The sequence below is a fragment of the Trichomycterus rosablanca genome, chromosome 9, assembly GCF_030014385.1.
Source record: "Trichomycterus rosablanca isolate fTriRos1 chromosome 9, fTriRos1.hap1, whole genome shotgun sequence".
NCBI classification, from domain to species: Eukaryota; Metazoa; Chordata; class Actinopteri; order Siluriformes; family Trichomycteridae; genus Trichomycterus; species Trichomycterus rosablanca.
Genome location: NC_085996.1, coordinates 21,642,615 through 21,665,861, shown reverse-complemented (window position 1 = coordinate 21,665,861; position 23,247 = coordinate 21,642,615). Strand labels below are relative to the sequence as shown.

At 40.1% G+C, this 23,247-nt stretch overlaps 1 protein-coding gene across 1 annotated transcript in view; it reads left to right on the top strand.

Moving 5' to 3' along the window:
- The first annotated feature begins 12,078 nt into the window (after positions 1 to 12,078).
- pde4dip (phosphodiesterase 4D interacting protein) overlaps positions 12,079 to 23,247 on the top strand; it is a 139,176-nt gene continuing 128,007 nt past the window's right edge. The window contains exons 1-3 of the mRNA XM_063002064.1: positions 12,079 to 12,325; positions 17,290 to 17,342; positions 22,345 to 22,412. Coding sequence (XP_062858134.1) covers positions 12,300 to 12,325; positions 17,290 to 17,342; positions 22,345 to 22,412 — 147 coding nt within the window. The 5' untranslated portion in view covers positions 12,079 to 12,299. The remainder of the gene's footprint in view (positions 12,326 to 17,289; positions 17,343 to 22,344; positions 22,413 to 23,247) is intronic.

Sequence of the window (23,247 nt, the reverse complement as noted above, 5' to 3'; positions counted from 1 at the left end):
AACCAGGGCTGGATTCTGAGTAAGTAGTATCGAATCCAGCTCTGCTTCACCGGTTCGAAGCTGAGTGGCTGTATGGGCAACGATTGGCCGGTTGCTCAGTTGGGGGGGGGTGGGACAAAGAACCAGATATGGGTCTCTCTCTGTCAGAATGTGATTACGACCTCTGCCAGCTGATTCGAGGCACCTGCACAAGAGATGAGGAAGAGTGCCCTTAGGGTGTGTCTCTCCGCATGCAAGGTTAGGTGGCGCCAAACTCGTCAATGTGTGGGTGGCAAAGATGCATCTGGCCGCTGCTCATGTTTCGGAGGGGATGTGGGTTAGCTTCGATCTCCTCTGTCAGGGCAGGGTTCGGCATAGACAGAGAGGAAGCACGATGCAAATTGAACAACTGGATGCGCTAAATGGGGAGAAAAAGGGGAAAATTTTTTTTTAAATAAATACATAAATAAAAATTTTTAATAGACTCTTCAGCAGTAAAAAGTCACATTTTAAAAGACAGTGCAACTATACTATAGCGTTATCCACCTGACAATAAAGTTGAATCTAATCTAATCTAACCTAAAGATTAACAGACTCACAGCTACATTAAATAACAATCTTAAATTCTGAATAAAAGGCCGCTCAGGTGGTGCAGTGGTAAAGTACGCTAGCTCAACAGAGTTGGGATTTCGAATACTTCGTATCGAATCTCAGTTCTGCCTTTTCCGACTAGGCTGGGCGGCTGTATGAACAACGATTGGCTGTTGTTCAGGGTTAGAGGGTAAGAAAGTCAGATCATAGGTATAAACAATATACCTAAGATCATATATATAAACAATTCTGAATTAAAAACATAGTCTCATCTCTGACAGGGCCCATGAAACTTAATTAACAAATACTATAATACTATTTTTAAATGGCAATTTTTCCATTTTAATTTTAATACAGAAAATGTGATTATAGTTATTGCTGTCACGTGGGAGAGAAAGGACTCAAATGCGGAGGTTTTAAATAAATAAAAGTTTATTTATAAACAGAAAAACACAGAACATCACACACAAGACAAAACTCAAAAACAAACATAAGGAACCCCGATGGACTTTAGCTGGGGAGTGCAGGCAGCAACAAAAAGAAAAGAAGAAAACTAAAAGACGCTGGGCGCGAACCCCGGCCGCTCGGGTGAGAGCCGGGCGCGTAACCAGCGCGCTGCTGCAGCGGGGGAAAGCAGATGACTTCATGCGCTTAAGGCGCTACAATTATTTTTGGCTACAAAGCCTCGAAATCGCCTCAGGCGCAGTTCGAGGTAACAGACGGCTCCGTTATCAGCCGCAGCTAGAGCCAATCTGTTAAAGCACACGAAAAGGGTGCAGATTCGAACCGGGTGAGCTGGCAGAACGGCCACGCGCTTGGCGGTGTCGCCACCCAGCGGTTGCAGAATCCCAGACTACATGTTTTGAGCTACAAAGCCCCGAAATCGCCTCAGGCGCAGTTCGGGGTAACAGACGGCTCCTTCATCAGCCGCAGCTAGAGCCAATCTGTTAAAGCACACAAAAGGGTGCGGATTCGAACCGGGGAGGCTGGCAGGACAGCCGCGCAGTTAGCGGTGTCGCCACCCAGCGGTTGCTGAATCCCAGAATAAATATTTTTAAGCTACCGAAAACCCCGAAATCGCCACTGGCGAAGTTCGGGGGAAACAGAGGGCTCCGTCATCAGCCGCAGCTAGAGCCACCCTGTTATGAGAACTGAGTGAAGAAAACCGGTTAACAAAACAGTTACCCAAGCTCCTAGTGCGGATTCGAACCGGGGGTGCTGGCAGACCAACCGAGTGTCTTACCGAGACGCCACCCACCGGCTGCCGAATACCACAGCTAGATCAGCTAGGTAGACATTAGCGGTGAGGGGACCAGCGCCGTGTCACGGGGCTGGCTTCACCCGCTAATGCTAAATGCTAACGGGCAAAATAAAAACAGTACGAGGACTGCACGACATCGCACCACGCTACTTCTAAGAAGGTAAAAGAAAAGCTAATTACCTCAACCTTGCAGTCTACACACCCTGATGGCCTAATGCCACCGGGGGTACCTCTAAAACTACAAAAGAAGTGTGGGGGAGCCGTCAGCAGTCCCCACGGACACCGCAGTGCCCAAAACAAAAGGAGCAAACAAGACAAAAGGTGCGACACCTGCAGCCAGGCGGCGTACCCTTAAATAAGGGAGCCGCAGCTGCAGGTCGTCCACCCTAACGAGCTGGCCTAGTATTAAAGGCCTAGCTCTGTACTGCTCTGTAAGGCCTGTGACGTCAGGGAAGAGTGGTAAGTCCCACAAACGCCACAGAACCATTACAATTGCCACATACAAAGATCACATTTAGGATGAAAAATGTGGGGTATGCTTTCCAATCATCAGCAATTAAACCTAATGGCATGACCGCTGCCTTAGGCTAATATTTTATCTGTGCTAATTTTTTATTTTTAGAACAGTGATCTTAAAAAAAATCACTATTTATTAAAAGAGCCATAAATCACTGGGTCAAATGTTTTTATGAGTCAGTCCTGTAGATGAACCCTATTTTATTACTAGGTAGACGAAGAATGTGCAGCCTTGGTTTTTCACATTAAGAAGGATTGAAAGTTTTTTATAGCACATTATAATGAGAACATTTTTCTGTGGGTAGGCCACATGCGCTTTGTTTGCGTGGGGATCAGTGGTGAGCGTTCCAGCCACTCTGAAGGGAGCCTGGTGGAATGTGGTGCATTTCCCTCTTTCGTGCGCTGAGCTTGTTCACTCCTTGCCAGGCTGAACCCCATACCATCTCCACATGACGCCTTCCTTCAGGGTTTGTCATGAGAACCAGGGGGTCAGTAATTAGAAAAACAAAAAGGCACAGTCTTAGAGAGAAAAGAGGTGGTTAATATTAACACAGACACTGAAGAATGGCTGGCATATTATAGAATGTTATGACAGCTTCAAATAAACTAGATGACTGTTGAGAGACTAAGTGATGATTAGGTAAGGGGAGGAGAGGGGTAGTAATAGCTTTTTCCCTGAACTCCATTTTTGTCTTTCACTCAGTAAAAAGTATTTATTTTTAGATAAATGTGCCCACCATACCCATATTCCTGCTAGAACAACCAAACACACATGTACACACCAGATTAGCAAGCTCATGTTCCACCTTCAGCCCTTTCATTTATATAATTAATGTGTAAAAACAGCCACATATTGAGATAATGACTAAATTGATTATAAATGGAAATGTGACCAAACACTAAAATGGGCGTTTTCAGAATCCAGCTGTTTTTCTTTCATGGGGCATGCATTGCTTAGCCTTAACCACAAGGTGGCCTACGAATACCCAGCCTGCTCAGAGACAGGGTGCTGGACCTGGCAAGACTGTGTGTGGCCACATACTACGTAGTTCACAACCCTACACTGGGCTACATTTTACCTTTCTGAATTTAAAGGTTGGAAACAAACCTGTAATTAGATTCTTCAGTAAAATGTTGGACACTGTTTTATAGTTCTTTATGACAGACGTGGTTCACATCTTCCAAGATGCCAACGCACAGTGAATAAACATGCACACAGAATATTGTAAGCTGACCTCAAGATCAGCTTCAATACTATACACTACAGATTTACTCACAAAGCAATTTATTAGGTATACCTACTTAAATTGTGAATTTTTTGAGTAAGCAGCCGTGATTAATAGGAAACCGTACACATGAAGCAAATTAAAGCTTACAAGGTGCTGGTGTCTGCCAATTAAAAGAGAGACTGACAGATCAAACGCAGCTGAGCTCTCTGCCAGCTAAGGGATAGAAGGTACAGGTGATAGTCAACTATGAGAAGTTCAAGTTCAGATCAGCATGCTACTATGCCTCTGTGTCCCAAGCTGCCACCAAATGGCTTTCTTTCTTGCTGGAGGATTTATTTCTTGCTGCTAACTAATTGGCTGCATCATTGTATGATTTGTGGGTGTTATAGATTAAGTAAATGTGTGAGTGTGTTTCACCATCTGATATATTATTACTTTGTCCAAGATGAGTTCCTGCCATGCGTCTTGTGTTTCTAAATGTAGCTGGACCCAGTGTGACCCTGACCAGGATTAAGCAGTTGGTGTATTTTAACGAATAAGTGACCCAATTACCTTTTTTATGATCTGGACAGATTCATAATATAAATATACAATGAAAATAAAGAAACAGTAAAAACTATCAAATATGTGATGATGCAGCAAGTGTTTAGGGAAGCTTAGAAGAAACTCCAGTGGTCTGCACAGAGCTCTGAGCTCAGCCCACTAAACAGCTCTTGTAATGAACCAGAACATCAATTTAGTCTTTCTTGATCGACACCACTGCCCAGCCATACATACTCTTTTGACTGAATGGACACAAATTTCCACAAGCATAGTTCAAAGTCTTGTAAGAAGCTCTCTCAGAAAAGTGGCTGTTGTTATAGCTAAAACGACCACATAGAGGTCACTGTATTTAATACCATTTGTTTTTATAATGGGATGTTCACCAAGCTCAACATATGAATGAAAATAAATGCATACATACACCAAGGAAGGGAGGAACACTAGGGAAGAGAAAAAGATGACATGCCAATAAATGCCATTGTTTGGATATACACCGATCAGCCATAACATTAAAACCACCTCCTTGTTTCTACACTCACTGTCCATTTTATCAGCTCCACTTACCATATAGAAGCACTTTGTAGTTCTACAATTACTGACTGTAGTCCATCTGTTTCTGTGCATGCTTTGTTAGCCCCCTTTCATGCTGTTCTTCAATGGTCAGGACTCTCCCAGGACCACTACAGAGCAGGTATTATTTGGGTGGTGAATCATTCTCAGCACTGCAGTGACACTGACATGGTGGTGGTGTGTTAGTGTGTGTTGTGCTGGTATAAGTAGATCAGACACAGCTGGAGTTTTTAAACACCTCACTGTCACTGCTTGTGAATAGTCCACCAACTAAAAATATATCCAGCCAACAGCACCCCATGGGCAGCGTCCTGTGACCACTGATGAAGATCTCAAAGATGACCAACTCAAACAGCAGCAATAGATGAGCGATCGTCTCTGACTTTACATCTACAAAGTGGACTAACTAAATAGGAGTGTCTAATAGAGTGGACAGTGAGTGGACACGGTATTTAAAATCTCCAGCAGCACTGTTGTCTCTGATTCACTCATACCAGCACAACACACACTAACACACCACTGTCACTGTGTCACTGCAGTGCTGAGAATGATCCACCACCTAAATAATACCTGCTCTGTGGTGGTCCTGTGGGGGTCCTGACCATTGAAGAACAGGGTGAAAGCAGGCTAAAAAGATATGTAGAGAAACAGATGGACTACAGTCAGTAATTGTAGAAATTCAAAGTGCTTCTATATGGTAAGTGGAGCTGATAAAATGGACAGTAGAAACAAGGAGGTGTTTCGGTGATGATTAGCCTCCATGATTCTGTGCTCTGCTACACTCCACTCTATTGAGGTCAGCGCGGGAAATAATAGGAGCTCGCGCTGCTGTGAGCGCGTGCGCGTTTAGCCTGAGGGCATCTCTCTCTCTCTCTCTCTCTCTCTCTCTCTCTCTCTCTCTCTCTCTCTTGTTTGTTTGTTTGTTTGTTTTGGAATGGAGGGAGGAACTGAGAGCATCCACGACGCTGGAGCCACTTCAGTAAAGGTTTAATCAGTAGAAGATAACTATATTTGTTTTTAATTGGTTTTGTATACAAAGCGTGTGTAGATATACATACATGTAATAAACGAGGCACTTTGGAAAAGTTTACATAGCGACGTGTAATATACTGTAATATGTAGCGGGGACATTCGTCAGGACGGAGGGATGCTAAGAGGTAGCTGCTCAAATTAATATTGACAAAAAACTATAAGACTCATTTAAGTTTAACACTGCAAATAAAAGAAAAACACGTAATAATTCTCATTATCTTAAACTAAGCTGGTATATAGTTCATAAAACGGTAATTGCTATAATTCAGTACTAGCTAAACAACAGAAACCTTACATCAATTATTCTCTTTTTTACTGACTAGAAATAATAATAACATAGTTCTGCCAGACAATGAATTATTAATTAATTAATTCATTCATTCATTCATTAATTTTACTGGTCAACGTCTGACAGCAGCCAGAAAATAAACAATAAACAGGGAGCTAATAGGTCACAAGGCAACATATAGTCACACTGACCCCCTTAAATGTATGGACACCTTAGAATAGGTGTCCATAGATGTCCATAGGTGTCCTCTAATTTCCTTCGGGATCAATAAAGTATCTATCTATCTACCCATCTGTCCATCCATCTATCCATCCATCCAATAGCCAATCCAGCCTCTGTAAGAGAAGGCTGGGGTAATAATAGTCATTTCATTTCATTTTCATTTTCATTGACTGCTTTATTCTGTTTCCAGAGCAATTGAGGGTTAAGTGCCTTGCTCAGGGGTCCAACAGCGGCAACTTGGCGGTGGTGGGGCTTGAAAAGGCAACCTCCTGGTTACTAGTGCAGTACCTTAACCGCTGAGCTACCACTGCTTTTTTCCATTTGGAAACAAGGCAGGTGTACTCTGGACAAGGCACAAATCTATTGCAGGGCTTTGGCCATCTCACCCCTTAGACATAGCTAAACTTGTCTGTGTAGACATCCAGTCGGTTGATGGCATTGCTGAGATTCGAACCCAGGTGGCATACTGTAGTAGTGTACGTTTAATAAGGTTGGCTGAAAAGACAGCATGTAGTATCTAACAAAAGAACCAGCTGTTCTGTACCTCTTGCATAACAGCTGTTTTTCCTAAATTGACATATGGCAAGGATTTTTTTAACCTTTCATGTAAGACAGAGGAGAAATCATGGATGATGAGAAGGAGGTTTTATTCAAATTAGACCTTTAAATGAACATAATTTAAAAATAAACACAAATATGTGCTAGCTCACCACAGCTGAGATCCGAGTTTGAGTGTGGATGAACTGGTGCAGCAAATTGGTGTTCTGTCCGGTGTGTGTTACTGCAATTTGCCCAGTGATTTCAGGGAAACAAACGCATCACGACCCTGAACAGGATAAAGTGGGGGTAAAACATAAAAATATAACAATACTAATAATAATAATAATAATAATAATAATAGATGAAGATTAGTCCTCCTTTCTGGGAAAACTTATACAAAATGTTGGAGTGTGTCTATGTGAATCTGTACCCATTTAGTAAAAGATCATTTTTGAGACTATCATCTATTTACCAGTTTATCTCAAAGGTGTTTCACAGGGTTTAGGTCGGGCTTAAGCTCTGTGCAGGTTACTGGAGATCTTCCATGCCAGATTTGTCAAACCCTATCTTTATGGACTTCGCTTTGTGCACTGGGGCACAGTTGTACTAAAACAGTAAAAAGGGGGGCCCTACCCCAGGAAGCATATAATTTATTTTGGTAATTGAGTTTATATACCTGTTAGCTATGGGTGGTGTAAAACATCTGAACTTGGTAATTAAGACTTTTGGCCGTATAGTGTAATTTATAAACACTTAATGGGCCCAACTAGCTTACAGATCTTAATAATTGAATTACATTCAGACTACAAACAACTGTCTGTTTTTATTTATTACATTTGGAACAAATATACTTATACATTTATTATTTATTTATTAGGGATGTAACGATACACTCTACCCACGATGCGATACGGTTCACGATACGTTTGTTTTTATGATTTTTTAAAACAAAATGTAATTGAAGACAAATTATGACGAAGTTTCCTTTTATTGTTTCTCTTTAAAAAAAATTAATAAAATACTGTATTTGTGCTTATCTTTTATTAATCTAAATAATGAATGCCCTTTTATTTGAGGTAGGTACAAACTATGCCAAATAATGCTTATTGGGTAAAAAAACTGAAGTGAAATTTAAAAACAAATCCAACATTATGTAAATAAATAAATAATACAAATAAAGGAAGTATCCTCACATAAATAAATTTGGCTGGAAAATCCCCTACCTGGCAGCTTTGTGAAGTGCCATCAACCAGGTGAGGTGAATAGCGCCAGTGCCTTCTGCGGTTTAAAGTGAATATTGAATGATCTTAAATGAATAACCGATTCGAATCGTGGCACATGTGCACCGATTTTTAACTGTCTTGTGGTGCATCGTTACATCCCTATTATTTATTGTATTTGGAACAAATATGCATTGCAGTAACAAAGTATACTGAAGTTTCTACAGGCCTTGTGTAACTGATTAAAATGACAAATGCATGCAAGTATAAAAAATAAACATTGTTATTGATTTATAAGGACAGTTTGAAACAGTGGTCTAATGCAAAAGTAAATGCTATTTCAATCTACTATTATGAGATTATTAGTGCTTTGACTATACAATACCTAATTCTAAGGGAAAACCCCTCAGCTCAACTAATTAACTAGACAGCTGTAGGCACGTTGCTGCTATACCACATCAACTCAACATGTTTTGGTAATCCTGTTATTGTTTACAGTAAATATAATAACAGAAAACATTTTGGTTATGTTATGCTTAAATTTGTTTATCTCTGTTTTTGTCAGTGTTTGAAAAATATGGTCAAGCACCTTGTACTCACACACAGTTGTAATTAAACTGTCATTTCCAAAATACATCTATAAGATCTGCTTCCAATTCACTGTTGCAGACAGACACAGTAGGCCGCATGAACATGTTGTAAGAGTTAAGTAGCCTCATTAACAGCTGATAAAAATGTGACAGAGTTAATTAGGGAGTACATCTCCCCTTTCCCCTATGAAGGACAGGTCCTGTTTTTAATCAGCCTGTCCATCAGTAGCTAGGAGATTGTCTGGGTTTCATTCTACACAGATGGCAACCAAGCTCTTATAGTTATGTTCTGTTGGTCTGACCTGCCGAAGATAAACATAAATGACCTAAATATCCCAAATAGAAATAGCTTGATTAAGTGGATATAATATGAAAAGTTTAATATGTAAAATAGTAACCAAAAATATATAAAGATGTTTAAGTTATGTTAATGTTAAATGAAAAAATATATTTTTTCAATGTTTTCACTGATCAACTTGTAGCTGTAACACAATAAAAAAAAGTTGGGACAGAGGCATATTTAGTTTATTAATTACACTTTTTAATTGCTTGAGAATGGGGAAATTAATAATTGCTGCTTTGCCATTTAAATTTTGGTTAAATAATGGTTGATACAAGAGTTGCTCAATAGTCCATGGTTGCCGTTGTCTGATTTTCTTCTTCATGATGCACCATAAATTTTCAATAGGAGACATAGCTGGACTGCAGGCAGGCCAGTCATGCACAAACACTCTGTGTCTGCAAAGGCCTGGTATTGTTTTGCTGGAATAAATATGGACCTTTTGAAAAAGTCATCAGCTTGATGGAAACACCATGGCGCCTAATTTTACTCTTATGCCATAGGCACCCTCATACCATGACAAATGTTGGCATTGGGAGCTTTTACTGATACCAGTCTGGATGGTCCTTTTTGTCCTTCTCTGGCACAGAGAATTCTGTCTGTTTTTCCTTGAAAAAACAAACTGAAATCTTTACTCATCTGCACAGACTTGACAATTCACTCATTAAGTTTGGCACAAAACGGTAAGCCACGATCCATATTTGCTTGCAAAGATCGAGCCCTTGATTAATTTTTCTTTTACACTCAACCATGATACACTTTTTCAGTATTTTGCAGGCAAATTTCAAGTCAATTCCTTGTACATTTGTCTGTTTAAAAATGTTCGAGATAATTAACAAATCTCAAATTCTTTTTTTTTAACAAAAAGTTATTATGACCATAAAGTGAAAATCAGGTGAAAAACAATAAGTACAACCTGTAATTTAGTAAGATAAAGAAGCACTTTAGCGACAGTAACTTGAAGTAAACATTTTCTGTGGGTATTTATCAGTCTTTCACATTGTTTGGGAGACATTTTTTCCTACTCTTCTTTACAACATTGTTTCAGTCTATTTTTGTCTGAGGGCATTTATTAAGATCCCACCACAGCAGCTTAATGGGGTTGTGGTCTGGACTTAAAATTGGCCATTTCAACACTTTTTTTCTATTCTATATGTTGATTTGATGGTCCTTTGGGGATTAATAATAATTATAGCATGACCCAGTTTTGGCTCAGCTTAAGCTTCTGGGCTGATGACCTCACATTTTTTAAAGATAATTCTGGTGTAAAGTAGAGCTTTTCATTGTCTCAATGACTGCAGGTTTCCAAGCTCCTGTGGCTGAAAAACAATCATCTTCCCTCCACCACCAGCTGCTTAACTGTCTGAGTTATCTGTTGTTGTATACTGTGCCTCAAAGTGATGTAACATGTACTGTATGTGGTTTGGCATTGTCTCGCTAAACGAGCTGAAGTGCCATTAGGAAAAGATGTCATTAAGATGGTATGTTCTACCGTACTTAGCATAAATGGTGTCTAATAGACGGCAGTCTAAGACACTAGCCCATCAACTCTGAGAGTTTGTGCTCTTTAGTTTGTGTAATAGTGGTTTTCTTCCTGTTGCTGCTGCATAATTTCTGCAATTTCCCTCTGGGATCAATAAAGTATTCTGATTCTGATGATTCTGATAACAGCACAAGCACAAGCAGTGAAGGTCATCCCATAAAGCAAAGTACTTAGTAAACAGATTAACTACACATTATGTTATTAACACTACTGGTATTGCACTTTATATAGTCTAATATTTGTCAAGTTAATAGGACGGTCTTCATTTTTTGAGGTTTTGGAACTGTACCGCCCTTTAGTGTAAGTCTAGTGTAAAATTAGTGTAAATTACTTTGATACATACCAGTGCTGCTTTAATCAATTTTGCATGCACACACTAACATGCATAGCCCCAGCCTCATTGTGTCATGCCCACTGTAGATTTGACACCAGTTTAAGACTTTATATGTTTCCCTTCGTTTATTATTCCTTATGAAAGACCCCACTCTGACCCTGATCAGTATAAAGCAAGTGTGCTTTAGATGTACATGCACTGTATTATTACAAAGAATCACAGTTGATTTTTGTCAGCACAGCAGAATACAACTGATTAATACAGCACTGTGACTTAAGATAAAGATAGAATACATAGTGCACAGGCCTTAGTAATTATAGGGCCATGGTGGCTTCTGAATTTCACATGCACACATTACCAGTGGCTTAAAGAATTGTAGCAATAATTTATTCAAACTTATAGAACATCTCTTTTTATTTCTATCAGTAATCTTGACCATTTTAGGAAAGCGAGTAACTGGCCTCAGATCAGTGTGAAATGACAAGTCATACCCGGCTGACTAACATACTGTGAGCATGAAGTCACTGTGGTGCTTTGCTGTGGTATATTCCACCAACCCAGACAGAAGAACTGGGTGCATAGTTTGAGATTTCCTGAGGTGTCAGCAGTGGCCCTCAGCCTTCATGGTTAAATTCAAATCATTTACTGTTCTGTTTAGAACACATGGACAAAGCAAACAAGGAACAGACAGTGTATTTGTAAATGATTTCACAGCTTGGTGTGCAGGGGCAGTGGTAGTTCTGTGGCTACGGTACTGAACTTTTGAGCAGAGGTTGATGGTTTAAGCTACAAACATGCCGAACTTGTCACACAATGCAACAAAGCCTTAAATTAACGGTAATCACAAACATAAGCCATGTCACCAAATTCCTTGCGTGTATTCACGTACTTGGCCAATAAATCTGATTCTGATTCTGATTATCTCTGTAAACCTTGTGTTTCATCTGTTTCAAACCTGTCTGAACCTGTGCCTCTCATCTCTCCACCCCCAATACACATTGCCAGCGGCGAATAGCCAGGTGGATGGCTCTCATGCCTGGGCAGGAAGGCCCTGTGTGGGTTGTGCTTACACCTACACAGAGAGAATCCTGTCTTTCAGCATACTAGAACAAATCAGCCTTTCAGAGAGAGCCCAGAACTTCTAGGGAGTGTGTACCTTCACCCGGCTGCTGTTTACCTTTTGTCGGCGTCTCCAGCACGTGTATGCGTGTGGGAAAGAGCAAAGCCTGGCACATAGCTGCCCTAGGTCTGAATGTGCCACGTCAGTTAACCATCTCTACTGTGCTGTCCTAGAAGAAACAGAGCCTGTTCTTGCAGTGTGTTTGTGTATGTGTGGACTCCAGCCAGCCTGGTCTGGTGAAACTGGGATAAAGAGTTCTTCACTAAAGCACTGGCCTGTGATCAGAGCTCTGCCGTTTTTCTCTGAAGGAGTTTATAGCTGGAGTTTGCTCTTGACTGTGCTTTTTCACCACTGACACATGCGGTTTGAACCTGGCAACAATGAGTGGCTTTCTTTACCGTGGCAGGTGAGACATTTACCATTACAGAAGTGTTAACTCTGAAGAAAATGTCCATGTTGGAGGTGTTGACTGTTGTTGTTTTGGTTTGCTTTTTGTGTTGCTCTTTCTGTGCTCAAGTCTTGGTCAGTTTGTGCTGGCGAGAATTCCTAAAACTTTAGATAGAATATGTTGTTACTTTAATTACTGATGTTGCTTTTATTGGTAGAAATATTTAACAGTGTATTGATGTTTTATGTAGCCTGCTAAACATGAACCCTGAAATCCAGACATTTGTTGACATACTTACAGCAAAAGATAACATATAGTCAGTGATTAAAGAACTTGTGAAGGACTGCAATAGTGCAACAAAAACTTTATTGTGTGAGTTTTTTGTATCAGCAATAGTTGATTTGTTAAGGTTTACCAATAATTTGTTTTTACTGTTGATTACAGTTAAACATTATAGCCAATTCACTTTATGGGGTTTTTATTAACTTTTTTTTTTTTTTTTTTACCACCGTTTTATCCTGTTCAAAGTTGTGGTGTGTCCAGCTTCCCCGGAATCACTGGGCGCGATGTAGTATCATACCCATGGACAGGATACCAATCCATAATTGTGCCTCAGCCATATACCTTCCTACTTCCCTACATAGCCAATCATGTTTATATGTAGACACCAGACTAGCCGATAGCACAACTAGGGATTTGAAAGGGATTAGGGATTAGACCCCAGCGGTAGTGAGCTAGAGTAATTTACCGCTACGCCATCCATGCGCCCATGTAAGGGTTTAATAAAAACACAAAACACACATTATAGTAGTTTTTTGCCACATAAAATATTTTCCTAATGATAAAATATGATTTCTTAACACCAGTAAAAATCACCTACTTAGAACCAAATAGAATAAAGTGCAAATGTAAGAGGCATGGCAGTTACTGTATACAAACTTTGAAAAATTTTCAAAACGGCTGATGTGTTTTGTTGCAAGTGTGAACTTGTCTGGTTTCGGCAAAAACCGCATCATAAAATCACAAGGCAAAACAGCTGATCCTAAACAAAAAAACAATCATTTGTTTTGACAATCAAATCCCTTCTATTATAATGTTTCAAGTTGAATTTTTAAATCTTGATGACTTTCTTTTTTCTTAATTCTTATGAAAAGCTAACTTCTGTTACACAAAGGCCTCCCCCCACAGACTGACTCACACCTGAGACGGTGGATCAGCAGACATGCTGAGACCACTGACACACTCTTTCTGTCAGCTGTTGAGGGGTGATGTGCCCTTGTTCTTTTTTTCCATTTCAATGAGCTTTCACAGCTCTGAGGAGACCTCCTCTAGCTCACTAATAGGGATCATGGAAATGAAGCCTGCTGTTAAGCACAGCTCCTTTAATGACAATAAGATAAAAGGAAGAGGCCAATTCTTTCACACGATCCTGCTCATTGTTACTGACTGAGCCAACACTTATCAGATAAGTGTGAATTATGCTTTAGTGATTCTAGGAGCTATAATTAAGCCATTGGGTAAAGAGGAGTAGATTAGACTGATATCTAATCAACTTAAAGATTTCTGACACTCTTGGTAAAAGGGGGTAAATTGTTCATTTTTCTTTATTTTTATCATCCTCTTTATCCTGGTCAGGGTCATAGCAGGTCCGGTTCCATTTGGGGAACACTGGGCGCAATGCAGGAATACTTTTTTGGGGGGACAGTGGTAGCCTAGTGGGTAGAGCTTTGGGCTATCAACCGGAAGATTGGCGGTTCAAATCCAGGCTCTACTATGCAGCCACTGTTGGGTCCTTGAGCAAGGCCCTTAACCCTGTCTGCTCCAGGGGCGCCGTACGATGGCTGACCCTGCGCTCTGACCCCAGCTTCCAAACAAGTTGGGATATGCGAAGAAAGAATTTCATTGTACTGTACATCTGTATATGTATATATGACAAATAAAGTATATATTCTATATATATTCTTTAGACAGGGTGCCTGTCCATTGCCTCCCCCTTTCCCCCAGACAGAGTCAGTCATGTCTGTGTAGACTGGCCGAGAACACCACTGACAGTCAAACCTGGTTCTAAGTGGTGCTAGGCTAGCTTAATAGACTGCTGTGTCATTTGAGCTTTATTCTGGTCAGGGTCGTAAAAAAAATTCCCGGCCATACTTAACAGTGATTCTAGGTTCTTTTCTGTATAACAACCGGATTGGATGTTTTAATGCGTTTATATAGTAATTGGGATGTTGTGCAAAATAGTGTTATATTTCCAGCATTGTATAGCAAATTTCAGCGCTAATTTTGTGGTAAAATAATATAAATTGTTTTACATTTTCTTTATTATAGTCACTTTAGGTAGTGTGATGAGTTAATCTGTCACAAAAACATATTTTTATTATATTTGATTTATCTTTTCTATTCATACTAGTAATTCTGAAGCTGAATGGGATGAAAATATGCTCAAGTGAGCTGTTTCTTGTTGGCTATTTTCCTATTTGCAGTCATTTTTCAAATTTTTCTGTTGGAATGTGTAGGTCTATGCATCACGCCTGTGCATGCCCACAAGTTAAATAAAAAAAAACATCATGCTTGTCAGATGCTGAGCCAATCTGTCTCATCCATAATTACCACTACTTTTCTGTGAAGCCTAACAGCAGGGCTGCTCCGGGAGTGGCTTAAAGACAGGGCAGAGCCATCAGTAACATTTTGTTGTTCTTAAACACTTGGTTTGGCATTTGTGTAATATTCATTCCACATTGTCTGATTTCATATCTGGCTTCCTTTCTTTTAAAACTCAGCAGTTGTGTTTGGTTCCAATATGCAAAACCATTAAACAGCTGTGATCCAGCACACCTGCCTGCACTGGCTTGGTGAGTTTCCTGTAACTGAAAAAAGTTCATTTGAATAGGACAGGGTTTAAAGCATACATTCCCTACGAAATACAGCAATGTTATAGCAGCTGACCACCCTTAGTATAAATAGGCACTTGAGCTAATGCAGACCTCATTCTAAATGGCGTGGATGCATTACATAAGCCTGCTGAATACCCCATGACTTTCAATAATTCTGAATAAACATAAGAACTGTATAATGGACTAACAAATATAAATTCTTTAACTTGACACCTCCTTACCACCTACCTGATCATAAACAAAACAAAGAAGGATAGTTTAGCACAGCAACATGGGTTCTGAGAACCTGGTAAACAAATTCTTTATGCTACTTAGTACAACAATATTCAGTTCAAGACATAGCCAAACAATGTTTTGCATTTTATCATCTTTCATCATTTTTGAAAGCAGTATATTTAATAAAATATACACTGATCAGGCATAACATTAAAACCACCTCCTTGTTTCTACACTCACTGTCCATTTTATCAGCTCCACTTACCATATAAAAGCACTTTGTAGTTCTACAATTACTGACTGTAGTCTATCTATTTCTCTACATACGTTTTTAGCCTGCTAAATGGTGGATCATTCTCAGCACTGCAGTGACACTGACATGGTGGTGGTGTGTTAGTGTGTGTTGTGCTGGTGTGAGTGGATCAGACAAAGCAGCGCTGGTAGAGTTTTTAAATACCGTGTCCACTCACTGTCCACTCTATTAGACACTCCTACCTATTTGGTCCACCTTGTAAATGTAAAGTCAGAGACGATCGCTCATCTATTGCTGTTTGAGTTGGTCATCTTCTAGACCTTCATCAGTGGTCACAGGACGCTGTCCACGGGGCGCTGTTGGCTGGATATTTTTGGTTGGTGGACTATTCTCAGTCCAGCAGGGACAGTGAGGTGTTTAAAAACTCCATCAGCATTGCTGTGTCTTATCCATTCATACCAGCACAACACACACTAACACACCACCACCATGTCAGTGTCAATGCAGTGCTGAGAATGATCCACCACCCAAATAATACCTGCTCTGTGGTGGTGGGGGTCCTGAACAACGAAGTATAGGGTGAAAGCAGGCTAAAAAGTATGTAGAGAAACAGGTGGACTACAGTCAGTAATTGCAGAACTACAAAGTGCTTCTATATGGTAAGTGGAGCTGATAAAATGTACAGTGAGTGTAGAAACAAGGAGGTGGTTATAATGTTATGGCTGATCGGTGTATATAATAAACTCTGTTGGCATTGGCATAAAAGGCAGGAACTGCAGTAATTAAATGAAGTGCTGTTATTATTACTTCACCAGCTCAGCCAGTAATAATAGCAGTTGACTAATTAGAATGGAACCTCAGACAGCAAAAAAGCAAAAATGATGTGCCCTTTGTTTCATCACTCCAAGTTCCAAACTGCTGTTGTAAGCAATAGATAGGAGTTGAACTGCATAATTTGCAGTGCTAAGTATTGGTTAGGGTGGTGTAAACCATTATAGAGCAGTAAATATGCAGACTTTTAGGTCATGAATTATGCCTCAGCATCAGTCACTCTGATTGTACATAGTGACAGCTATACATTTTGATGGGGAATGAGGTATGGTTTAAGGCTGTTGATGCTTTGATCAGGGTTGCTTAGTTCTACAGAACAATTTCAGTACCACAGCATAAAAATTATTGTAGAGATTTAGTTTTGTGTTAACAATTTAATGTAGGCAGACGCCCAGCCAACCGATAACACAGCTGAGATTCGAAACTGGGGTCCCAGCAGTAGTGGGCTAGTGTAATAAACTGCTTCGCCACCCAAACGGCTATCTACTCGAACACCTACATATTAATGTCAGTTGTTTTGTAATGTGATATTTACCAATCACATTACGATGACCATGTTTTACCACCGTTATATCCTAGTTAGGGTTGCGGTGGGTATGGCTTCCCTTGAATCACTGGGCACAGTGCAGACACACCTCTGACCCCCATCCCCCCCCAAAGACATAGCCAATCTTGTCTGTAAATAGCCACCAACCAAGCCAATAGCACCACTGAGGATTTGAGCCGCTATATCTATGAGCAATATCCATTTGTTATATCTTAATTGTAATTTCTTTTTTTTTTTTCAGACACGGCAATGGGAATAAAGAGCCCACTCCTAAGGGCAAGGCTCATATAAAGGGTGAGTACACAACCCCTGACATACAGTAGGGGTCAAAAGTATAGGTCTAAGTTTTATTGCATTTTAGAATTTTATAAAATTTGGCTGCAGATTTATTAACTTGAACAAGCTTTTAGGTCAGATTAACATGCTCAGTCATTGTCTGAGTATGTGCTTAAATGGAAAGAATATGACTCATAAAAATCTGACCTTTTACATGGTCGGTTTTGCAAATGTGCATACTTGCTTTCAGTATTGCCAAATAATAATAAAAAAAAAGATAATTTATAAAGATTCAGCTGATTATACAATTTGTAATAAGCAACATTGTATTATAACAGAGAAACATGCAAAATAGATGTATTTTCATTAGTCTTAAAATTTAGGCCCCCGTTGTCATTGTTCACATTTAAAAGGCCGTGCTTTTAGTGCCACACTATTAGGATGAAATGATGTTTAATGTATGCATAATGGTTGCATGCAATCTTTTGAACTCAGCCTCAGTTTTCCAGAATGTTACTCCTGCCCCTCTATTTCACTATAATTTTTTTTACCTTCTAACATTCCATTTAAAATCCTCCACTCAAAATACCTTCTGCCTTTTTTCTGTCAGTGCATGTTTGTAGGTTTTTTTCCAACTACAGTTCTAAACATTACCTTTATTGCTTCTTCCAAATTACAGTTCTTTAGGCACTAGAGTGAAGTGGCAGTTTTCTGGCACTGATTCTTTACAACCAATCAAGCAGTACTGGAACTCTGGGCACACATCCAGTACACATCACTGGTACATATTAAAAAGGCCTTTAATAAGCTCTAATAAGGCTGGTGCAGGGATGTTAAAAGAATTGTAAGAAGCCCGTGCCCTGCCAATACTACAGTGATTATACCCTCAGGGACCTTTCCTCTCCTCCTGATTGGAGGAAAACTTAAAAAAAAAAAATCGTTGTAGTCCTGTGATCCCTTTTCTCAAACTCCCCCTGTTAACTGTAAGAAATGGTTTGGCAATTCAGCAGCACCCCTCTAGTTCTGTTTAAAGAGGGAGCTGTGTGAGACTGAGAATCTAGCCATTACACACTGCGTGAAACAAACCATGAAATTCTGTAGGTTTACAGCATTATACAGCCATTAACTATAAAATCATAATAACATCATAATAATTTTTACCCAACTTTTGGAGACTTGTAAAGCCTGCCAACATCTTTAAAAAAAACAAAAAACCCTTGAGCACTCAAATGGAATAATATGCTAGCCCAACATTGCCTTGTTCACAGCGGTGCCTTCCACTCAGTTGGCCATATCTGAGGTAGGAAAGGCCAGATTAGGCCAGATCCATGCCACTGCAACAGTGATGCCTGCTGCCTAAATTAACAGATCAATAAAGTATTCAGACATCTTTATTTGGTTGTGAATTTGATTTCAAATTGATTTTATTGTTATTTTACCATAAATCTACATTTAATCACCCACAAAGAAAGAAAAAAATGGTTTTTGAGGTTTTGGAAATTGAACGTCTGTGAACTGCAATCTTCAGGTCCCTTCACAAATGTTTGATGGGGTTTAAGTCTGGGTTTTGGCTGGACCACTCACTGGCATTCAGAGATGTGGCCCAAAGCCACTCCAGAGTTGTTTTGGCTGTATACTTTGGGTCTCTGAGTTTGTGTGCACTCTACACACTTTTTCCAAGGACATTTCTGTAATATTTGGCTACATTTAGTCTTTTTAAATCCAATGTAGGCAAACATGGCAGAGGAATACCTAGCACATTTCTCAGTGTGTTAAAGCTCTCTTTAGGAAAGCATTGTTGTAAGAGCATTGGGCATGTGCTGGAGGTTGTAAGGGGCCATGGAAAATTAGACATGTCTAAATTAGGGGAAAATGCAGGATAGCCCTTCCTCATGAGGTCTGTCTATTTAGATCAATCCACATACAGCTGTACAGATGTCCATTACCTCGAGAAGAAAACAATGCTGTCACTCACACCAACAACACAAGACTATAGTAATGCTATCCCAGACTGGTGACTACTGGGGCTGGTGGCATTGCTGAGAAGTCTGGCCAACAGGACACTTTTCTTTTGAATGACTTGGAAGCCGAATTCACGAGGGATCTTCAAAAAGGACTTCTCTTTCCTCCATTCAGGACCTCGCATCAGTGCGCTGCATATCCCGAGCACACAACATCATCAGTGACCCCTCACATCCTCACTGTGGACTGTTTTTCCTGCTGGCTTCTGGTAAAAGATTCAGGAGTATTCAGTGCAGGACCACCAGGTTCTGTAACAGTTTTTTCCCCCAAGCCATTAGACTGCTGAACTCCTAACACTTTTGGATGATTTCAAGGAAAATACTGAGCCACATGCCATCTGTGCACTCATTATCTACCTTTACAAATATGTATATGAACAATTTTTAACTCCACAAGTCACTTTATTTGTATTTTATTCATGCTGCTATTTTATAGGTATGTACAGTGTATCACAAAAGTGAGTACACCCCTCACATTTCTGCAAATATTTCATTATATCTTTTCATGGGACAACACTATAGACATGAAACTTGGATATAACTTGGAGTAGTCAGTGTACAGCTTGTATAGCAGTGTAGATTTACTGTCTTCTGAAAATAACTCAACACACAGCCATTAATGTCTAAATAGCTGGCAACATAAGTGAGTACACCCCACAGTGAACATGTCCAAATTGTGCCCAAATGTGTCGTTGTCCCTCCCTGGTGTCATGTGTCAAGGTCCCAGGTGTAAATGGGGAGCAGGGCTGTTAAATTTGGTGTTTTGGGTACAATTCTCTCATACTGGCCACTGGATATTCAACATGGCACCTCATGGCAAAGAACTCTCTGAGGATGTGAGAAATAGAATTGTTGCTCTACACAAAGATGGCCTGGGCTATAAGAAGATTGCTAACACCCTGAAACTGAGCTACAGCATGGTGGCCAAGGTCATACAGTGGTTTTCCAGGACAGGTTCCACTCGGAACAGGCTTCGCCAGGGTCGACCAAAGAAGTTGAGTCCACGTGTTCGGCGTCATATCCAGAGGTTGGCTTTAAAAAATAGACACATGAGTGCTGCCAGCATTGCTGCAGAGGTTGAAGACGTGGGAGGTCAGCCTGTCAGTGCTCAGACCATACGCCGCACACTGCATCAACTCGGTCTGCATGGTCGTCATCCCAGAAGGAAGCTGACGCACAAGAAAGCCCGCAAATAGTTTGCTGAAGACATCAGTCCAAGAACATGGATTACTGGAATGCCCTGTGGTCTGACGAGACCAAGATAAACTTGTTTGGCTCAGATGGTGTCCAGCATGTGTGGCGGCGCCCTGGTGAGAAGTACCAAGACAACGGTATCTTGCCTACAGTCAAGCATGGTGGTGGTAGCATCATGGTCTTGGGCTGCATGAGTGTTGCCGGCACTGGGGAGCTGCAGTTCATTGAGGGAAACATGAATTCCAACAGAAACAGAGCATGATCCCCTCCCTTCGAAAACTGGGCCTCATGGCAGTTTTCCAACAGGATAACGACCCCAAACACAACCTCCAAGATGACAACTGCCTTGCTGAGGAAGCTGAAGGTAAAGGTGATGGACTAAACCCAATTGAGCACCTGTGGCGCATCCTCAAGTGGAAGGTGGAGGAGTTCAAGGTGTCTAACATCATGATGCTCCGTGATGCCATCATGGAGGAGTGGAAGAGGATTCCAGTAGCAACCTGTGCAGCTCTGGTGAATTCCATGCCCAGGAGGGTTAAGGCAGTGCTGGATAATAATGGTGGTCACACAAAATATTGACACTTTGGGCACAATTTGGACATGTTCACTGTGGGGTGTACTCACTTATGTTGCCAGCCATTTAGACATTAATGGCTGTGTGTTGAGTTATTTTCAGAAGACAGTAAATCTACACTGCTATACAAGTTGTACACTGACTACTCTAAGTTATATCCAAGTTTTATTTCTATAGTGTTGTCCCATGAAAAGATATAATAAAATATTTGCAGAAATGTGAGGGGTGTACTCACTTTTGTGATACACTGTATATATATGTAGATGTACATTTATGTACATTTATACTTATTTTTTTTAATCCTGTGCTGCCACCGATCACATTCTTTAAAATTAAAATCTGTGCTGCTATATAATTCATATAATTCATTGATATATTTTTATATCTAAATCCTGTGATACTATGTATCAATAATTTCCTCTCTTACTCTGTATATTCCGTGCGAGCCAAAATGCAATGAAATTTCGTTCTGCGTACACTTGTGTATAATGAATGACAATAAAGGTCGTCTCTTAAGTCTAAGTCTAAAAAGTGTGAAAACTTTTTGAAGAACCCTCGTTTATGCACTGTTCAAAAACAGTTTAAAAAGTCTCTCATTTCGGGCACAGATGAGTCTAAAATGCTAGCATCCCACCGCTTAGATTTCCATTCTGAACTGGACCTGGACGGATGTCCAACAAGCACGACTGTCCATGAGGGATGGTGGTTAGACGGGTCCCTCATTACTTTTAAAATTGTGGCTCTTTGTGAGGCTCCACATCTGGCAGGTGAAAAGAAGCAGCTGGCAGTGGCAGGTTTCCTAGATCAGGGCAGGGGTGGTGCAACAGCAGAGGAAGTTGGAATTGGACAACTAGATTGGGAGCAAAAGTAGAAAAAAATAAAGAAAACATGTGTTGTGGATTCAATAGTTATTGGTTAAACAGCTTGTCTGTGTAGACATTTGGCCAGCCAATAGTACCACCGGCAGTGGGCTAGCATAGTTTAACACCACACCATCTGAGCGCCCTTTATAGCCCCTTTAGAAAAATGCAGCCTATTTACTGTGTAGGTAAACAAGATTCAGTCCTAATGCATGATTTATACCTATTTACTATTCAGTGAAAACTGTTTATTTACTGTAGCTCTGAATTAACTGTGGCTCAATAAATCACAGTTAGAATTGAAACATGTATCTTAATTACAAGTACCTGCAAAAATTCTGTCATGTTAAAGAATGTAATATTTTTCACAGATTTCTCCAGTGATGAAACAGAGAAAGGACCTCCACTGCAGACTCACAGCCTGAGGGAGTTTGAGCAGGTAGGAGCTGGTCTTTTCTACATGACAATTCCACACCAGCCTGTGGGAAATATTTCTCTGTTCTCGTTGTGCTGTTACTTGTGGAGCAGATGCAGCCCACAAGTGAGCATAATGAAATCATATCAGTGCTTAAAAATGTCACTAACTTGTCAGTAACTTAAAAAAATCTGATTCCTGCAATAATTATTTTAACTGATTTACTTGGACTTGTAATGTGATGTCATAAAATAATGGAAAAACAACAAGTCAGGCAGCAATCAGATGTCTTTCACTACAGTGGCTATGCCTAGTGAAGCTCCCCACTTTAATGGATGATACTAATTTGGTTTATTTATGTTTATTCATTTTATTTCCATCACACGCTTTATCCTGGTTCCACTGGGAAAACACTGGGTGCAAGGCAAAAATACCCTGGACAGTCCGTCAATCCATTGCAGAGCTTCATTCATCCCCCTTGGACATAGCCAATCATGTATGTGTAGATACCAGGCCGGATGATAGCACAGCTGACATTTGAACCCACACCTTAGCTATGGTATGCTAGTGTAATGCTGCATCACCTAAGTGCCTAAGTATATTAATGTTATGTACTGTATAATTATATTACCATAAATATAGTTCTTTGTGGTGTAATAATAAGCTCTTTGGTGATTGTTATGTTTCTGCATGTTCATGCATTGTAAAAGTTACATAAATGTGTATTGTTTATACATACTGGATAGGTTGATGGCTTCGCAACAGTAAAACTTATAACTTTCTGACAATAACCTGTGGGCTAGTGTGTAGATATATCTCGCTAACCCACTACCTTTGGGATCCAGGGTTTAAATCTGCA